This window comes from Parambassis ranga, chromosome 1, assembly GCF_900634625.1.
Source record: "Parambassis ranga chromosome 1, fParRan2.1, whole genome shotgun sequence".
Lineage (NCBI taxonomy): Eukaryota > Metazoa > Chordata > Actinopteri > Ambassidae > Parambassis > Parambassis ranga.
In genome coordinates this window covers 7,912,490-7,933,518 of record NC_041022.1, presented here as the reverse complement: position 1 = coordinate 7,933,518, position 21,029 = coordinate 7,912,490, and the positions used below count along the sequence as shown (strand labels likewise).

At 37.3% G+C, this 21,029-nt stretch overlaps 1 protein-coding gene across 1 annotated transcript in view; it reads left to right on the top strand.

Annotated features, from left to right (window-relative positions):
• tusc3 (tumor suppressor candidate 3) overlaps positions 1-18,983 on the top strand; it is a 45,702-nt gene extending 26,719 nt beyond the window's left edge. The window contains exons 7-10 of the mRNA XM_028403697.1: positions 8,723-8,786; positions 11,349-11,423; positions 17,124-17,214; positions 18,727-18,983. Of these exons, the coding sequence (XP_028259498.1) occupies positions 8,723-8,786; positions 11,349-11,423; positions 17,124-17,214; positions 18,727-18,742 (246 nt within the window). The 3' untranslated portion in view covers positions 18,743-18,983. The remainder of the gene's footprint in view (positions 1-8,722; positions 8,787-11,348; positions 11,424-17,123; positions 17,215-18,726) is intronic.
• Positions 18,984-21,029: the final 2,046 nt, after the last annotated feature.

Sequence of the window (21,029 nt, the reverse complement as noted above, 5' to 3'; positions counted from 1 at the left end):
CACTCTCCTACGTAGCGTTTGCAGATATAGTTTTGCCGGTCATCATTTAAGTTTGTTCACTCAAGTGTGAAATTAAAATAAAAATATGTGGGGAAAAAAATAGAGGAAAATGTGGTGTAGTTAAAAGAAGAGGGAAGGAAGATGAGACAGAGAGTGAGGTGTAAGGTGTTATAAAGAAAATACCTTAAACACTTCTATAGGATATTATCTGTAAACCCTTAAAACGTGAAATACGAGGTAACGGGCACAAATATGTACTGAGAGTAATATAAAGCCATACACAAGAGTCAAAAGAAAGTCAGAGAAAAAGAAAAATGTACTGCATGGTCCCTTTCTCTTCACTTTAAAAGGCAGTCTATTTGTCAGGCACTGCTGGCTCTCTCTGTCTGACAACAAACAGGTTATAGCCTCATGTAGCTTTCTCTCTCCTTGTCATTTTCACATCTCTCCAGGACCATTTTGGCTATCTTCTTGTTTCCGAAACAGTTTTTCCTCACATACACTAGCAGATTTAGATATGACGATATTATTTGGTAGAAATTATGACTTTCTTAAACCTTAATGCACTCCTAAAAAGTGTTGACGATGTTTCGGAACACTGTCACTAACATTTAGATGAAAACAAAAACTTAATACCTTCATTTGCAATTTCCTCCGTCATTGTGCCCTGACTCACTTCACTTATGTTCTGCTTTCTCCATCTGTCCTCACACCATGTTATAGTCCAGCAGTCAGCTAATTTTGAAGAACTCTTTCCTGTCTTTTTTCCCTGTGAGGGCAGCATTAAAGCTTTGACTTAGTCAAGTGTTGAAACGGCATTTTACATAAAGACAGAAATTAATTCACTCATTTTAGGAAGCGTTAGCCATAGGCATCTGATTCAAATCAAAGGTGAGCAGATCATAAAATAATTATTGTTTTGCATACAAGAACAGTTAGGCTGATGAGCCTAGGAGGCCCATTGTACTGTATACCCTGTTGATGTTGGGAAGCCATTACAAGTTATTGATTTATATTTGGAGATTAAATGAAACAAAAAATGACTTAAATGAAAGTCTCCAGTACACAGTACAGAAGAGTAGCAGAATTGTAGAAGCCAGTCGGGGGAGTGGCAAAAAATCTTCAAAAAAAAAAAAGGGGGGGACTCTAACAATAGAGACCAAACCCTTTTTTCAACCATGCTGTAAACATACTTAATGAAAGTTGGTAGTTTTAACGTGGGGGTCTATGGGGATTGACTCCATAGACCAGAGGCGATTGTGTGGCAATTTTTACCTATTTGCATGGGCTTCATTTCTCATTGTCAGAGGTTGCTGCTTAGTCATACTGCAACTGAACAAGTAAATATGTACCAACAGAAAAAAGTTGACTGAGTGTATATGGAGCGGAGCTTAAGGGTTGGCTCTACTTTAGTTCCCTGCAAAGTCCTCTACAAGCACAGCCCTCTAGGCTTCCTAGCTGAACATTAATCATTCCTCTTTAACAGTAGATGCCTATTTGACATTGTGTCAAGTGACGTACTATGTATGTTTATACTAAAACACACTTGCTTCAACTTCTATTTTGGTCCTACATAACCAAATATAGCAGGGATAGGTATTTTAGATCATGCGTGAACGGCTCTCATCTTGTACTTCCCTCTCCTGCGCAGTCTCACCTCCTGTCATATTCTCTTCAAGACCATCTCTTCTGCTCTGTCCATCCACTGATAGTGAATGGATTCAACTGGGCAGACAGTGTTGAAAAGATACCTATCTTCTCCTTCCTACCACTTTTAAAGTTACTTCCTCTGACCTCCTTCTCTAATCTCCCCCTCTCCCCAGACAGTGTAATTCCTTTAAAATGATGAGCGAGCGTGGCCAGGTAGACTATATTGAAAGGATTTGTCAACTGACAAATGGCACAACGAAGCAGATGAAATTGTAGAGTGCGTCTCACTGTGCAGCCAAGAAAATACTGCCAGCTCATTTCTGCTCACACACACAAAACGGGACACAGACACAGTGGTGCTTTAACAAACATATGCACACGCTGTGATAGGCCGTGCCTGCAGAGGAAAAAAGTAAAGGGTAAGGGCGGAGTTTTCTTAGCTGAGGTTTTCATAATGAAATGTATTTACTGATCCATGTGTAATCTGTTTTAGCCTGGAAGAAAGGCAACTCAGGGAAACACAACATATACATTTTGTATTAGCATTTAGGAAATGAATTTGAGCCAGAGTTTCTCTCTGGGTTTTTTACCTGAACCAAGCACTGCGTTATTTCTATGCTATTGGCTGATGACATTTTCATATTTCCAGCTGATTTCACATGATTGGTTGATAGCTTTTGGCAGCTGCTGGTAGCAGCCCTTCCTGCATTACTGCTAACCTTTCATTTTTTTTTTTTCTGAAACACGGCTGTCACTTTCATTGGCTTTCTGCAAATGGTTGAATTTTGGCCTGCAGTGGACATCGGTGTGTGCCCCCACAGAGAATAGCTGTGCATTTATCTGTATGTTTTGAGCTGATGTTGAGTGAACTGTTTAGCGACAGGGACACAAGTTGTGCTTTAGGCTGGATATAGGTCACACTAGTAGACTTTCAGCATCTCTCACTCACCATGTGAGCGAAACCATGTGAAGTTTTATATAACAACATAACTCTCGTATTTATATTCTAAACACTCAGTACAAACCTACAAAACATGGACTATCTTCTTTATACCCTTGGTGTTTTTGAGGAGACAACACTTTATACCCTTTATATATATTGTTAGATAATCATGTCAGGCATCACTGTCATTCCCTCCACTGGTCTATATTTATGTTTACTTAGCACCTTACATCTCCATATTTGTATCCATGTATCATATATTGTGCTCATACTGCGTACTGTACTCTTATTTTGGATTATAGTGACACTTATACTCTTATACTCTGTACTTAACTGCATTTAATGTAACTTGATACCTCTGGCACAAGAATTTCCTTCGGGATTAATAAAGTTTTATCTTATCTTATCTTATCTTATCTTATGTAGAGAAAATTTGAAATCTCCAGATCACATCGGCAGTTTTTCAGTCACCGGTTTAGCTCAATGCTAGCAAAGAAAACTCTCCATATATTCTAGGAAATAAAATAAATAAGTGTATTGAGGAAATTAAAAGTCACCTCATTTTACTTATTGACATTTTTTTCAACAAAAAAAGAAAACGGAGTTTAAATGGATTTAATTGAGTCATGGGTAATTAAACTGAACTCTCCGTGGAGTGCGTAAACACTGAACTGCATAAACAGTGAGGAGATAATGAGATTTTAAAGCATCACCTGAATCCTCAAAATAGAATGCCATATGCTTTTAAATGGAAGACCTTCCCATAGTCCCTGTGCTACTCTGAATAAAACACCTTCAATATGCATTCAGGTGTGGATTTGTAAGACCTTGAATTATAGCTATGTTATGTAATATTTTACTTTTAATTAACCAACATTGAAATTATAATATTCAAGCTGTCACTTAAAAAATATATAAATATTTTTTTCCTACTCTTCAACATCTTTCACACTTTTACACTTGCGTTTTCTGATTTTATGTTGTAGGTGTCTTGCAGAGTAACCTGCAAGGATCACTTCCTACATCGCATGTCATTAGAACCATAGCACGCAGTGAAACCCATCTTTTGTTTATAGAAATGAAGCACATGTTTCCACTCCATCTCTCTTCTTCTCCATTACTTACTCTTTCTCCTCACTGTTCTTTCTGCTTTGTTGACTTTTCATTTATCCCTCTTCCTGTCTGAGTGCCTCCTGACCTTTACCAAACAAAACACACACAAACAGGTTCTCTCAAACACACACACACCAAATACATGATACAGCATGGGAAGGATGAATATAGCTATTTGTAAAGGTTATCTGGCCCACAGCTATTAACAGTTAACAGTTTGTTTGTTAGCAGAAGAATGGTCAAATGAGGAGACTGATAACTTTGAGTTATTAGTGTACCACATTTATTGGTACTTATGCCACTACACATATGAATGCTTTCTGTGAAATGGAGCAAACAAAGAGTGCAACACATTAAGGACTTGACAGCCACTTAAAGTTTGATCACGAGCCTGATATGTCCTTGTGTTTGTATGTAAATGCATCTTATACACATTGGTGCAGACACCTAATTTATGTCATAGCTTGAAAAATTGGCTTTTTTATAGAGTACTGAAATAAGGGGGGTTTTAATGTCAATGTATTCAAATGGGTGTATGAACACATGTACGCACAGTGCTGTTTACATCCTCCTCCTCGTTTTTGAAAGAGCATCTTAATAAAAAACATTATAGTGTATTATCCTCAGTGGAGGTAATTGGTGCTGATAACTTATATTATTTTTGAGTGAATAAACCTTTGAGAATGCTAATTCACAGTTCACTAAACAACAACACAGCGATCAAGACCAAAAAGAAGAAGATATGCTCATAACATAATGTAAAATGGTTCAATCTCCATTACATCCCCAGCTACAGAGGATGTGTTTGTTTGTATAGAAATCAAGGTGATTCTTTTATGCATACATATTTACATGTTATTAAAAAACAAACAGATGCTGCTGTTCCTGTCTCATTTGCAAATATTGAGATCTTGCTAACTAATCCATCAGAATAACTGAAGCAGTTGTAGAGTGCTGTTGTATCAGACAGCTCCTCAGCATGACTCTGCCAAAAGTTGTGCAGGTGAGCCAATGTTGGGTTATTTAAAAGAAGCAAATATAGATGTCAGTATGCTGCGCTGTAAAATTACATAAGTGGCTGTATAATAGTTTTCTAACAAAAAGTAAACATGACTGTTGGTATAGGACTGACTCATAAGTGCTTTAGTTTTTTTTTTTTATTCTAACCTCGGGGTGTTTCTTCCTTACAACGTACCATTCTGTGATAAATACTCATGAGAGCCCCAAATGTGCATAAATGCTCAAATGAAAGTAGTCCACAATCTTCCAATGTTCAGTATTTTCAACAAAAAACTACAGTGTCAACCTGTTTTGGGAAAAAAAAATGTTTAAAGACGTCCAATATTTTACAGAACACATTTGATTTATGTTGGTAACTTGTGTGTTTGATTAAGTAAGGAAGATCGGGAGCAGGTTACAGAGTGTGACTGTTGAGTTAACTCTTTCATTTATCTCCATGTTAGCTCAGCAAGCAGAGACTGTGTTTACTGCCAGACCACCTCAATGTACATCGTTCTAATGAACACAAACCTCCACACTTTCTCCCTCATTTATTCGCAAACACGTTTATACAGGTTTTTAGTATACACACGTTCAGCTAGATACTCTGAAACACACACACACACTCTTAGCTCTGCTCGCTAATGAATGAAAGTCCTGCATTCTAATCCATCAGATTAATTGGAAGTGCCTGGCCATGGATTGAGGAATGTTTCATACCCCCCTAAGCACTGCTCTTGCTCATAGCCTCTATTTGCAATTTCTTTTTATGCTGAGGAGGTAACATTAGACAAAATGTATGAAGTAACATTTGTTTAGTTCTAATAGTAAAACGGAAAAAAAAATCACCTACAGATACAGTTGTCAATTATTATGTGGTCCCCTCAGGATGGTGATGTTTATCATTTATGTTCTACTCCTGTCCAGTTTCTATTAACCTGCTCATCTAGTGTACTTGATTAAACAATCATCTGATGAAAAGAGGACTCATTCAGTTGACACTTTGCTCATGGGCAAGTTAGTCTTTTGCGACAAGGTGCCGCTGTGCCATTTTTCCTTCGTTTCTCTGTACCTACAGTTATTAAACTTTATACAAAATGGCCATCTCAAGATGAGCCCCTCTTTCAGTATATTGACGTCTAACTAGAAAATCTCTAGAATGAGTTATTTTCATAACTGTGGAATAGACCACAAAAAATATGTGATTTCAGTGCAAAACTACTCAAAATTGACTCCTTAGGAATGGATTCAAATCTGTAGACTCCTGCTTTGTTAAACTTGTTCCTGCTGTTATGCTGTGCCATTCTTGATGTAACCTGAAAGAAGACCGACTCTAACTATAGTTTCCTTATTTGTAGGAGTCAGTAGTCTTTGTATGCAACTTTAGGTTGCTATTCTTGTTAAAGGGCATTGTAATTTTTCTTGCTATATATTATGTTTGACTAATGCTGGTTCAGTAGTTTAACAGTAGTTTCTATCCTGCTGCTGTTGAATAGCCAGTGCCTTGTGTGGATGTGTTTGTCGCTTTGTTCCAGTCTGCTGAACAAAAAAAAAAAACAGCACAATGTAGTAAGAACCTCACATCTCTTTCTCTTCATTCCTGCTCTTTCTGCTGCTGTTTACATCTGCATTCCATGAAGTCTTTTTAACTTTCATGAAGTTCTGTACGGCAGAATTTATTGCAGAGAAGTCACATTTGTTCAGTGTACCTTGCTGTTGTCTGATCAAAGTGTAAATGTCGGCTATAAAAGCACTTTTACGGTCATTTTTTTCCACTGTATTTCCTAGAAAGTGCATCATTTTATTATAAATAGTAAGGTTACCTGTACTTTATATTTTAAGATAAATCCCTCAATACTATTCGATTTCCACTTGGCAATTTGTAGCGATTAGGTATGCAAGGTAAATCCTCGAAATTTCTAAATAAAGCACAGACAAAACAAACCTCTCTATTGTGTTAATAAATGAGCCTGGGTTTGTCAGTCAATGAGGAAAGCATCATGATAACAATTCAAATTCCCAGCTAATGCAGAATAACAGTTTCTGTATTGAAAACAAAAAGATCCGTTTCAGACTCGAGTCTTTGTCTGCTTTCGAGTGCAAAAATTCTCCATTTCTCTCCAGTGAAGCAAGAAAAAGCTGTCCACCCTTTACTCCACCTCCTTTGTCATCCTCTATTCATCTTCCCTTCCTTATTCTTGTGTGATAGGGAAAGAAATGAACACTGTGCCAGTCAAGTAGAAAAGCAGGCGTGCTGTAGATGTGCCGTAAACCTAGATGCTAATAATCTGTGGGGATTCAGCACAGAGACTTTCCTACCTTTGTTTCTTTTGCTTCTTTGCCTTATTTCCACAAGACCTCTACTTTGCCCTTTTTGGTTCAGTGCTCTGCCTCTTAGAGATTAGGCATCTGACATCTTATAAGAGAAACTTGCTTGCACATTGCTATGGGTGACTGTGTTTAGTGAAGCTCAACAGGCTATGCATTAAAAAAAAAACAACATAAAGAGGCTAAGGAACTGCCAGTGATTTTGGTCATAATGTTTCTTCTTGCTTTACGGTTATGGCACAGCAGTTTTGGTGAAGTTAGCTGTTTTAGGTCTAGTCATTCAATCTAGGCGATATAATTATTAAGACTTAGACAAACTCTTTGAAAATGATGCTTTTTAGTACAAATGTGTATGTTCGATTGATTATTGAATGTGGCCCATTGTCAGTCTCAGCAAAATGGCTTAGCCCATCATCATTATCATTCATTGCAGCCGTTGGCATCTGCTCTAAAAATGGCTCTTGAGGATTGGCCACCAATGTCAAATGACAGCCCCTGACAATGCTTGGAGAAGACAGATACATGAATAAATGATTTAATCTTCTATATAATACATATTCTGGTAAATTGTTGATGCATTTATAACCAACATTTGCACTCACATTTTTGTGCTCTGAAAGATTTGAAAGCAGCATTTAGTAAAGGTTGTACAAAAGTGGGAAGTTAAGCAGTGGGAGTCTCCATTAAAAGGTTGGGCCATAGACGTGAATTGACATAATCTTTTGTGTTTGTGTGAGTGTTGCAACAAGGTTCAGGCTGACCTCCCTGCACACTGAGTGAAAACTCCTACACACTGCTGTGAGATAATTCCTCGTGACTAACAACACACATGACATCGGCACACACAAGAATGCCAAACATACACACACACAAAAACATTTTGCAGCTCTCTCAATGCAGTGGAGACCTTGAAGCTTTGGCTCTCCTGTGTCCATAATAATAAAGCAAAGTGAAATGGTAAGCCAGCAATTTAATGCAACTTTGGCTACAACAAGGTCCAGCTTTTTTTATCCTATATCAAGGACAGTCCCCAAAGAACATTAGAAGTTTCTCAAAAGTTAGAAAAGTTATTTGTTTTTTTTCATTTTTTGTGCTTTTTGTAACTTCATGTGGAGTGTAGAATTTGGTGTTTCAATTCCCTGTTTTCAATCACTTTTTCCAAATATTTCTGCTAGATTTTCTAGAAATCTCTCAGAACTCAGTCACATTTGCCATACTGTACTATGGGGCCCCTCAAATAATTTTATTGATCACTTTTTCTCTGCTGTAATTACCTTTATTTATATATTTATTTATATATATATATATATATATATATATATATATATATATATATATATATATTCCACACAAACCTTTTGTGTTACAATACACTGCTAGGTAAGGGAGACACTCATCTGTATGGAGAGATGTGACATTTTAAGTGATGCATATAGTGCTCATTACTGAATTTAAAAGGCTGATCTCTCATAATATGGCAGTCGGTGGTTGTGAGCACAGCTGCAGCTGCTCTGCTTGGCTGTGTGAATAAAGAATGTTTGTTCAGATTTTGTATTTATGGATATGAAAGACTGTACTAAACTTATCGGGAGGTAAAAGTCCAGAATAAATTTCCTACCGTGTCCTGAGTGTGTATTAAAAAGAACAATGCTAGACTAATGTGTCTTTCTCTTCATCTCTTTCCCACAGAGTTACATTCATGGCAGCAGTCAGGCTCAGTTTGTGGCCGAGTCGCACATCATCCTTCTTCTGAGTATCCTTTCATCAACTTGCTCTGTTTGTGTTTCATGTGTTGCATAATGCTAATCAACCAGGGAGATTTGGCTCTCTAGGAAATGTGCCAAAGCTCATCTTGGCTGTAAGTACCTTTAATTTGCTACACACAGCATCTGTTAAAAGTCTGAAATAACATAATTTTATTTTTTATTTTCTTAATACAAGAGGTGTCATCTGTGTGTATTGTCCATAAAAAGGCTACCTACTAGACTGGACAAACAGACATCACAAAGACACAAAGATTGTCCTTTTAACTTTTCCTCCATGCCCGATTTGTTCCAAATTCAACCCTTCATGCTTGTGTGTGTGTTTGTACTTGTGGGGTTGTTTGGCAGAATAGATTTTTCTGTTTGTATTTGTCCTCTTCTTTGTCTACTTGTATACCCGTGTGTACTTGCACCAGTGCTTTTGTACGTGTGTGGGTAATGATACTGTTCCTAGCTGTGGTGTTCATCCCCATAGGAAATAGTAGGTCCAAGGTCGCACCTGCTGCAGAGTAATATTTGTTTGTCCATGCTTAGACTTTTTTTTTTATTTATTTATTTTCTGCCCATCTGATTTCATCTAAATGAAACACACACACACCTGCTGAAACACTCACACGTCTACCCCTGGTTGTCTGTGCAGGTGGTGTAAACACATTTTGTGAGCATCGTAGAGGCAGTTTCCTCATCAATGTAATCTTGTTTAAAGCCTCACACAGAGGTACCACATGCAGTTGCAATATTATCATGTCATTTTAGGATGAAATGGCCATTTTTCTCATTTCACTCACTATTGTTTCTAAATTTGATTATTAGATGTTTCACAGGGTTGCTTGTCATGTGTTCATTGTGGCATTGCAGTTGGTGTTCCTTCAATTATAATTAGATTTAGAGTTAAAAAAACATACAAACAATGAATTTTGGTATAGAATTTGGTCTATTTAAGCTAACTTGCCTCTCTTTCGCACTGCTGTGCTGCTGTAGAAAGGTGTGGGTGTAGTTTGCCTGTGGGCCCAGAAACCAGGCTCTGTATAAATATTTTTTTATGGTTAATGCCGTTTCACAGGCTTACTCTATACACTGATAGGTCTTTATTTGTTATCATGACTCTATTATCGCAAAGCTTCCTAAACTGCCACCTTCATGGTTTGTTTCTGTTGCAGTACATGCAGATAGTTCTTGTTTGTGTCTCACCAAGATATCATGTCTTTTTTACCATATCATCAAGAGGTGCCTCAGTTTTTCGCTCTGTATCTTCCCATGTGGCAGCCTTTGTTTGTGCACCCTGTCAGGTTTTGTTCAGTTGTGTGGATTTGTATGCAGAGCATGCTGAAGAGAAGAATCTGTAATTAGGCCCTAAGCCATGTGAGGCTGTGCTTGCAGTGATGTGAGAACAGCTCAGGTGTTGAATGTTTGCCTCTTTAAAATATAGATGTTAAAAATATGTTTAATGAAACGTGTGTTGGCTCAACAACATACCATGTAGCTTTAACAATAACTAAAGAAGAATAAAAATCTGTATTTGCAGGTAATAGAAAAAGTCTAAAGATCAGACCAAATCTCACCTGCACATATTTAGAGAGATTCTGTGACAGTCTGGCTTGATTGGCAATATGATTTTCATCTTTGCAACAATTACTTTTTCATCTCCTCTTCAACAACACTGAATCAGCTCATTCAGGATTAAATTGTTGCCTTTCTACAACGCTGTGCGATTGCATTGCACCACTGTCTCTGCATAATTTTATAAATACAGGGTATGACTGGTTTTTAGCAAACATGTATTTTTTGTCAGCACTCTTGTTTATATAGTTGGTTATCCTTTTTTCCCCATGCACATTTCTTATTGATGCTAAGCCTCATAAGAGGCATTGAAATGGCAGAGACTCTAGTCACCTGTTAGTAAGTTGTAATCATAGAACAACCATATTGAATGGTGAATAGCCACATAAGTGATGTTCTAACTATTATTAGTCACATGTTACTTGAAATAACAATATAAGGGACATTGATAAGCAAAATCTTTTAACAGTATTCAGAAGCTTACTTTGTGCAAAGTAGTAAAATAAATAAAAAAAGAAGAAATGTTTTTTTTGTGTGTAGAGCAGAACAAGAAATAACAATTCCTTCTAATGCTCCTGTTATATTAAGAGGTACTGTCTAAGAGCAAAGATTCTTAAAAAATTAAACAAAGTTCCTTTTAAATTTCTAATATTTATTAGAATATGTGTGGATGTTTACTTTGGGTTTAAAAGGAAGAGAGACATCGCTAGTTTTACAATGATTTGTGTTTTCTTTGCCATTGTTTGTTTTTTAAGTTGACTTGGCATCACTTTGCTGTGTGGGTTGAAAAATTGGGACAATACCTGACCTCTTAAACAGTAATTCTCTAATCCTTGTGTGTGAGTGCTGCTGTGCACATGTACAGCATGTGTATGTGCTTATCTGTAATCGCGTATGTGTGCTCAGCAGTTCTCATTGGGCCAGTGTGTACTTCCAGTCTTTTTTTTTCTCTTGTATGCAAGTGTATAGTTTCCTTGACAACCTTGTCCCAGATGCTGCAATCACCATGGGGATGGTGCTGCTCAATGAAGCTGCCACCTCCAAGGGAGATGTTGGGAAGAGGAGAAGTAAGTGTAGAAGACTGTTTTCTTTGTATTGGTGTTTTTCTTTCTTTTCTTTCTCCAGCACTGTCCATGTTTTGGAGCATTCTGAGTGAAGCAATGTGTGTGTGTGTGTATGATGGAATTGTGTTAAAACTAAACCTGGTAAGGTTAATTCTAGCAACACTCCCAGCGGCCCACTGTTGTAACATTATCTCAAATGTAGTATTACAAAAAAAAAAACAACCTATACAGGATTTTTTTCTCTTTAAAACCACAATAGGTCCTATTGTTCAGGTTTACAATGCAGTTGGATGAAAAGAATTGAATGAAGACTAAAAACATGGTGAATGTTTTCATTCAGTTGTGCAGGATTTGTAAATGTCTGATTTCAGTGTTAGTAGCATTTAATTCTACACAATCGTTTTTTGAAAAATTAATCTTCAGGAAAACAGTGTGTTTATCATTTTGTAGTGGCTACAAATTTACAGATATAAAGACTACTATTATGAGGCTTTATAAACAGCAATGACTGCAAATGAGCCCTTGCTGGTCTTGTGCATGTATTCACAATGTGAGCAATATCACTGAAATTCTGCTACCCTGCAGGCCCAACATGTTAAGGTTCCCAAAAAAGTTACTAAAATGTCAAAAGTGGGGGGAAAAAAATCGATGATGCTTTATGCATCACAGGCCTCCAACAAGATCTAAAAGGTCAATTTATTTTAACAATTTTCTTCTATATTCAGGTTTTTTGAGGGGTTAAAAGATTAAGATTTACTTTATTAATCCCCATGGGGAAATTGAGTTGTAGTAGCAGCATTTTAAATGGATAAATACAATAAACACAGCAAAAACTCTTATATACACACACATGACAGCAACAGAGAAAGAATATGTACATACACACACATAAAGCAGATCAAGGGGGAAGATAGAAGCATAAAAAAACTTAAACACAGTTAATGTAACTGAGAAGTGCACCTGTGGTGATGCTTTAGTCCGAGTTAGTGAGCACAGCTCTGACAGTCACAGTGACAGGTACAGTAGCAGTAGTCAATGATCAATTCAAAGTGCTGAGAGGATTTTTCTTTAACATTAGTCTTACACTAAATAAAAAGTTTGTTTGTTCTTTGTAAGAGCTCTTACCACCACTGTCACCAGAAAATAACATTTAAGTATTTCCCAAATACCCCTGGCTACACTGTATTGGACAGATGTCTTTTAAAACTTCTATTATACTTTGTTACACACAAGCCCATGTTTAGTCAGAAAACAAATCAAATATTTACTCATGATTTATTCTTGTGTGAAATGATGGTATACTGGAAGACATCACTGCATCTACAGCTGTATATGTTTTTTTCCAATTTCTCCATTTCTCCATCCTTTCTATACATAAGTGAGTGAGTGAGAGAATGCTTTTGTTGTTAGATGCTCTGCTGTGGCACAGTTCTGAGGGCCACTTTCAATGACATCTATTGGACATAATTCTTATAGGCACACAGTTTATATTATGCTGTAACTGTTACAGTATAATTTGTAACATGAAGGCCAAATAACTCTCTTTAGACCACTGTGATAATATTGTGTGGAAGTGTAGACCAGGGCCAAAGGATAAAACTATTTCTAAAGATTTTACTGTTCCCAGGAGCACAGTGAAAATGTGAACTATAAGACATTCTGGAACCACCAGGGTTCCTCCTGGAGTCAGCCATCTGGCCAAGCTGGATAACTGTACAACAAGGGCTTTGGTCAGGGATGTGATTGAGAATCATTTTAGCAGAGCTTTAGAAGTTCCCTTCAAAGACATGAGAACCTGAGGGACGACCGACTCAGCAGCACTCCATCAGTGGCTTGGTGTAAGCTGAAGGCAAATGACAGGACATTTCAAGGACCCTCTTAATTGAACTATAAGGCAGAAGCATTACAGGTGCTGTTTATCAGGTTGGCTATCACCTGGCTAATACCATTACTACTGTGTTACATGCTGTGAGGGAGTCTCAGAGCAGGTAGAGGAAGGAATAAATGTAGTCAACTGCAGCGAGGTTCTTGGCTTAAACTTCTCAGGTCTTAGTTTGGTTTCTTAGTTTCTTACTATCAATGAGTAGTCCAGTCAAAAGACATAGACCATTTGTGAAGAGACCTAAAGAAGACGGGTCAAAGACACTTCCCATCTAATCTGACAACACTTGAAAAGATCTGCCAGCTAACTCCAGGACTCACATTCATGCACAGATAAGGCATAAATGATCATTATCACTGTATTTCATTAGTGTGTAGGCCCACATTTGCATAACTGTCAATTAGTGGGAGCTGCTCTGAAAATGAGAAACCATTGTTTTGCTCTAAAGATAATAACTGAGATGACCCCTCACCTGCTCCATAACTGACCCTGAGTGCACAAATATAATATTTCGATAAGCCTGGACAAAGCTTGATTAACTTTGGCATGCAAATTCCACTTGCTCTAATTTTCTCCATTATATCAATGTCTGTGAGATGTGGCTGCTAAACTTTGACAGGTGGATTTATGCAGCGTCGCCACAATGAACCTGAGTTAACCAAAGTTGTTCATATACATTTCAACAAATAGTATGTATCAATTTAAATGTATGGATTTGCTGTACTTCAGCACTGGCTTAGAGAGCAGAAATCTGCTGCATACACACAACAACATGCACACCCCGATAAACTGAGCAGTTATCCCAGACAAGGCTATCATGAAAACGACACATGCATATAGACCCACAAATTAAATAAGTGCATTATGAAAGAGCGTAGAGAATAGTCGTCTGTCAGTAATACAGAGGATTAGAATTGAATAGTGGTGTAATCACTCCATGTGGGTGTTAAATCCCTGGCATATAGCTTCCATACTGCTGATTGCAGCTACAGGAAGTTATCAGCTGCTGTCATGGGCATCACAAATCACAACACGGAGACTTGTTTCCCAGCAAGGCAGTTACCAAATGTTTAAATATCAGTAAATAGGCTGGGAAACTATGTAACGAGAGAGAGGAGTGAATGGGATGGAGAATGAATAAGTGACGTGGACAGTAAGAATAAAATATCACATTTTCACTGACAACCATGACCCATAAATGACCATGTTGTCATAGTAAAATACCAATGTGGGTAGTACAAAGACACCAAAAAGAGGTCTTGGCTCACTTCAAGGATTAGGCCTTGTTTCCTTCTGAAGTGGTTAAGTGAACACTCATGTATGAAAGAGAGAACACAGTCAGTGGCTCAATGAGTAGCATGAATAGCAGGCAAGGTTAAATGATTAATAAGTGCAAGTAAACTTACACCCTGGAAAGTTGTCAGTTCATCATAGGATTGTGTGATCTCGTCTCAAGATTGTTGAGTATTTGATTATTTTTTTCCTATCATTGTTACATTCAAACTTAGATTCAAATTTGATTATTATTATTATGTACATTGTATAATTTATAATATATTTTTATGTGTAGCCTATACAAAGAAGTTTACATTTTACTGAAATGCATAAAAATATGCATATTTAGGAGTTAATATGCACCAGTAAAATGTTACATATTAACTCCTAAACAACAACTCCTAACAAACCAAATAAGGCAATAGGCACTTCTGCCTGGGTTTGGTATAAAAACAATGAGTTGTGGCATCTTGTCTGCGCTGGTTGAGTCATCATATGTCTCCTGCAGCCAGTTGCTAATCAAAGAATAAACTGTGAAGAACCATTTAGCATCACAATCTATTCATATTCGTCCCCCTAATGAGATAGGCTTAACTTAATATGTTATTGGCTTCCTCCTGCTTGGGAGACGTACATTTATTTTTATCCTGCCAATATATTGTGATTTAGATTGAGCCAAGTCGTACAGTCAAAAGAGGGATTACCACCTTTGTCACTGAGGGAAATCATTCAGCTTAAATAACTCGTCATTTCGCCAAGGTCATCAATCACTTAGCATATTAGCATGCTTAGCGTGTGTGCGCACAGGAGTGCCATTATCCTCGGATGCATACTAAGATCCCTCAGTCATAAATGATGAGCAAAGGGAAATACATCCCTCTATACCTAATGAAGATACACAGATATCATATTCTCACAGGCATATATGTAGATGAGGCAACCTAGGAAGCACAGGGCATAAGTTTTGCTGTGGAGACACGTAGTCAAATATTCATTATTATCAGTTCAGTCAGTGTAACAGATTTTTCTTGCAATACAGGATATTGTGTATTAATTTTGTAAATAACTCTTTCATTGTTTAGCTCTTCCTTTAGCTTACTTTAAATAGTGTTAATTTAAGGAAAATATTCATGTTCCTTTCATATGTTGAGTGGCATCTCTGTATGGAAGAGTGTGGTAGATGGATTAGAACGATTGCAGTCTCTCTCTCATACACACACACACACAGTTCAATGAAACAGGAATGGCTATGGAGTGACAGACACTGAGCAATGGCAGCAAGCGTAGCCTCACATACAGACCACACACCCACACAAACCACTGGAGCCCAGCACATACACACAAATTGACACTAAGAATTCATCTTACATTTTCCCAGCCAAATCTTTTGTTCTGACATCATCCTCTCTCTCGCTCCCTCTCTCTCTCACATACACACACTTACTCACTCACTCACTCAAAGAGCAAGACAATATCTCACTATTTAGTCTCCAGGAGAGGTACTCATCCTAATCCCTGATTAACAATATCAGTCGGTGGTGACAGTTTAATTTAACACAGTGCTTCTTAAGGATTAGCTGCTGCATGAGGGTGTGTGCATACACTCATACACCCACAGACACACACAATTCCCCTGCAGATTAAAGATCATGCTTATGTATATTTCACTTTAGAATAGCCACTGAGGAAATAAGATGATATCCTTAATTTTCTGCAACACAGCAGAGTTGAAGCAGGAGCAAATGTTATTCATGTGTATGCGTAGGTATGTAGGTGCTATTTACATATGTCTGTTTGAGCTATCAACATGAAGGGGATGCTTTCTGAGTGTGTAGCATGTCTAAACCCTGAGAGCAAAGAACAGAGATCAAATAGAGTTGCCTCAGTGGTTATCTTTCTGAATACCTGTAGAGTTACCTCACTCTCTCCATCTACCACACATGTTTACACTCTTCATGCAACAACTTGCAATTTTCGTCTAACCTGTAAACTATTAATTATTCACTCAATAATTGACAAATTCCAAACAATAATTCATTAAAAAAATGGGAGGGAAAGCACCATACATGAGTTTACTCTGTATATTGCCCAATGCATAACAATTGGGACTGGGATAATATTTAAATCCTGACTTACAGGTATCCATTCAATCATTCCATGCATATTATAAATCATGAGCTTGAATATGAGAACAAGTCCACCTTCTACTGTACTAAAAAGAGCCAATACTGGGTACATGTTTGTTAAAATCAAGAGGTGGAAGTCTGTTGTCTATTTATAAAAATGCCATGTTGATATCACAAATGAATCCCTGTTAAAACCACACTGTTAAAGACTTTTCATGCATTTATTGAGTGAAGAATTTCAGAAGTCTTCATGCAAATATAACCTGATCCGATCTGATCCTTCCTGAATATTTACTTTGTAAGACTACTTTCTCTAACAGCCCAGGTTTAGGAAATGTCCTTTAAAGTTATCTTTGTGTACATATCAAAAGAGTAATTGCAGATTATTTATAACGTTTTTTTATCCCCGTCTGTCTACAGTCATCTGCCTGGTCGGCCTTGGTCTGGTGGTGTTTTTCTTCAGTTTCCTGCTCTCCATCTTTAGATCCAAGTACCACGGATACCCCTACAGGTAACCATAGTGGTTCTACAGTCTCAGTGTTTCAGCTGAACAGGCATTCATACGTTATATACAAAGAAATAATCTGTCACTAAAGCTGACATAATATCAATGCAAAGTTATTGCATACACGGTGTGAAAATTCAAGCCAAAACAAGATACATCCATTCCAAATGCTCCTTTGATTTTCTGGTGAAAAATGTTCCTCCAAAATATATAAGACGCCAGGTCAAAGTTCCCTCTCTAGGGACCAGTCTTACACCAAAACTTTTAAAAGAGATTTGGTTCTTGGCTTTGATGATCTGCATAACTCTCATATTTTTAAGGTCAGTATGTCCATTAGAAGTCATGGATCCATCCCATCATAGATGTGTTCTATAGGGTTGTCACAAAGAACGTGTTTTGACACTAAAACCATGAAGCTTAGTGAGCCAGAACAGCAGCAATTTGGTCCCACTTTGAGCTAAAGGTCGCCACTACATAAAGATTTAATGTGTGACAGAAAATACTCTGCAAGTCTGCGGAGTCTGGGACCATTTCATCGCTACTTAAACAGCTGTAGGATATTACAGCTCAGCATCTGAAGTAAAAAAATTAAAAAAAAAAGCTGCAGCCCAGCTGCAGAAGTCACCTCTGGAGCTGGAACAGATTCAGGATGTTGAGGGCACTTCAGCAGGGTAGATAATTTACTGTCATGGGGGCTTGAACCCTGTTGTGACCTGTGGCGTTAAAAATGGACCAAATTGTTGTAGTTCCAGTTCAGCAGAGGGGTTTAAAATCCAATCATTGTTGTCTTGAGACTTAAAGGCATTGATGAAAGGATTACTTGTGGTATGAAACCGGAAACCCCCTAGGTCAGTAACTGAGATTTGGTTTTGAAAATTAGGGATCCCTTTAAGGAAACTATCAATGGTGGAAAACTTTTCTAAAAAAACACAAACAAACAAACAAACCACTATGCTGTTCTAGTGCTACTATTAATTAACAAAAGACTATATTTATAGCATGGAGCAACACAATTGTGGCAGGTAGAAAAGTACATTTTCTTTAATTATTATAGATCAATATCAAGTAAAAATAGGCAGTCGGTGCCTTCTCTAAATTAGCATAATCAGTCTATAAAGCGTTGTTTATTTAGTATAATGGGACAATACGCTTTCCTGCCTTCTGCTAATGTACTGCCATTTTAATAACTGTTATTTTCATTTGACTCCGGCTTTCTGTTTATTATTATTATTATAAGAATATATAGAAAAGTATGGAGGCAACTGTGCTCCTCCTCCGTTCCCTTCCTAGCTTGATAAACACCTATGATAAATGCATCTTCAGCGAGCGTATGCACAATGCTCCCTGATAATATTCATCCAGAAAGTGTTTATACTTGCATTTTTTTTTTACTTTTGGCCTCTGCTTAACAAAAAAAAGATGTTGTGCAACACAAGCTGAAAAAAAACACTATTTATATCCCATTCCATATTTGTTTCTTTTTCTTCCCCCTCTACTTCTAATCCTCTTGTCTCACAGCTTCCTTATTAAGTGAAAAAAAGACAGGAAGAGGTCAGATGATGGAGAGGAGGCGGTAGGTGAGGAGAAGAAGAGTCGAGAACATACTTGAAGAGGAGGAGGCGGTGTCACTGAGTCTAAAGTGCATAGTGTGGTTTCATTTTTCTGTAAGTTGTTGTTTTTTTGTTATCAGCTACCATCGGCAGATCTTCAAGCTGATGAAAAATAAATGGTTCCTTCATACACTGGAAAATAAACCTGTTTGGCATCTCTCTGTATTTTTGTTGTTATTCCTGAATATTCTGTGTAAATAGGTGTGCAGATATGCTGCAAAAGATCTGTATGATTGGTGTATTTTTTTTCCTGATGATCCATCATCCAGCTTGTCGACAAGTACTGACAAAGATTTTTACATGCAGCTGATAAATTCCTTCAGCACTCCTGGAGCTTATTCAACATCTGAAGGTGGCAAGCACTTAATACTAAAATATGAATCTCTTGAATGGTAAATGCATTAATTTACAGAGCCACATAAAAATGCATAAATCCTGTATTTTAAGTGAGTCTCTCTGATTTGTCTGGGTATCTTGAGATTCAGTCAAAATGTGCGGTTGCAAAACATTTTCTTGGAACAGGATGAAAATATTCTTTTTTTGTCTTTACCACTTCATCTAATCTCACAGAACATTCATATTCAAAATGTTGACTGCCAAAATCTTTGAGCTGGATATATATAAATATACTATACTATCACCTGACAGCTAAATTATAGTGCACGTTAGGTAACCACTTGGATAAGCCGAGGTGTTTAATGTTAATTAAGTAAAAATTTAAAAACCAAAAAACAACACAAACCCAGTGCTGAATAAAAATCCTCTTAGCCGTTCAGTCTTCCTTTTTTGTGCAGTCTTAATCATCATTGATGCAAAGTAGTAGCACACAAACAAGAGTTCACAGAAGCAGGAGAAGGCGTTGAATGTGAGAAGCATATAGGTCATTTAGGGAATACATACATTTCTAATTCGTTCACTTATGCACTGCCCACTAAAACACTGAGTGGGCTGAGCATTGCAACCATTTATGTAACCAGCTGTGCGTGGGCAGACAGAGAAATAGTGCTGCAGATAGGCCAGTTTTGACAGAGGTAAAAATATTTCCACTCATGTCTATTTTTGTTTTAAATTGTTAGAAGAGTCACTTGTGGAAGGTGATTTTACTAATATACAATTGCACAATAATGTGTTTGGATTCTCCAACACATGCAAGAGCTGACTAAAAAGGTGACAAAGAGCTTTTTACAGAGATGGCATAATTAGAACTACATTTAGCAACGCAGTAATAAGCAGCCACTTTGGAAGAGTGGTGACATTATTCTAGTAACACATGCTCTCTTATTGCTTGTAGGAAAAATGGCATCCTTATTTAGAGTAAAATCATCACAGCTTGAGCTTTCAATGAGTAAAACCACTTTGTGTCTCAAGCTAAAAGTTCCCGTAGTGCTATTTATTTGAATGACACTGTAAGCACAAAACTGATCGTCAGCACCGAGAGCAGAGTCATCCATCTGTTCACCCTTCGGTTGTTGGCCTTTACTGTACATGTGGAGAAAGCAGAATAAATGTCACCTTCAGGGGGAGGGGATAAGCATTTGCAAATGGAGCAAAATCAATGTGGATATTAAATAGTACAGCTGCAGAACAAAATACATAAAGACATATAAAATAATCCTTCCACTGCTTTGAAAAGTCACAGTGAGCATGTTAAAATAAGCCAAAAATCATGTTACAATTGGATTATTGTGCTGATTACAGATTTGGAATATCCTACATTAATTGCAATGCTCCCCATTACAGTGGGTACTACATATTGGATTTGCATAGATAGGTAATGCAACTACCAAACCGACAGAGAGTATTATTAAACATTTGCTCTACATATAAGTACACCCGGTGTAAATCAGTTTTTATTGTCAATAAGAAAACGGTCAAAGGCCATACTGTTCCAGCTTAGTCTGTGGGCTGCAAGTAGAGTATTCACTGCTATGGGGTAGAGTAGTATCAATATTACAATCAATGATGTTGCTTCAGTATAAGCACAGTGAATCTATGAAATACTGCTTAAATGTGCAAAGTAGGGTTTTTCTAAAGTTCACTTCTTGGCATAAAGTGCAACATTCCACTGTAGAACAAACTGCAAAACACTTCCTTATTGTTTTGGGTTAAGAAAACCTCACCACAGAAAGGTCTAACCGGACACATTCTATCTAAACAGAACAGGGTTTGGGAGGTGATGCCATGTTTTCCAGCTGAGGTGAATCATTTCAT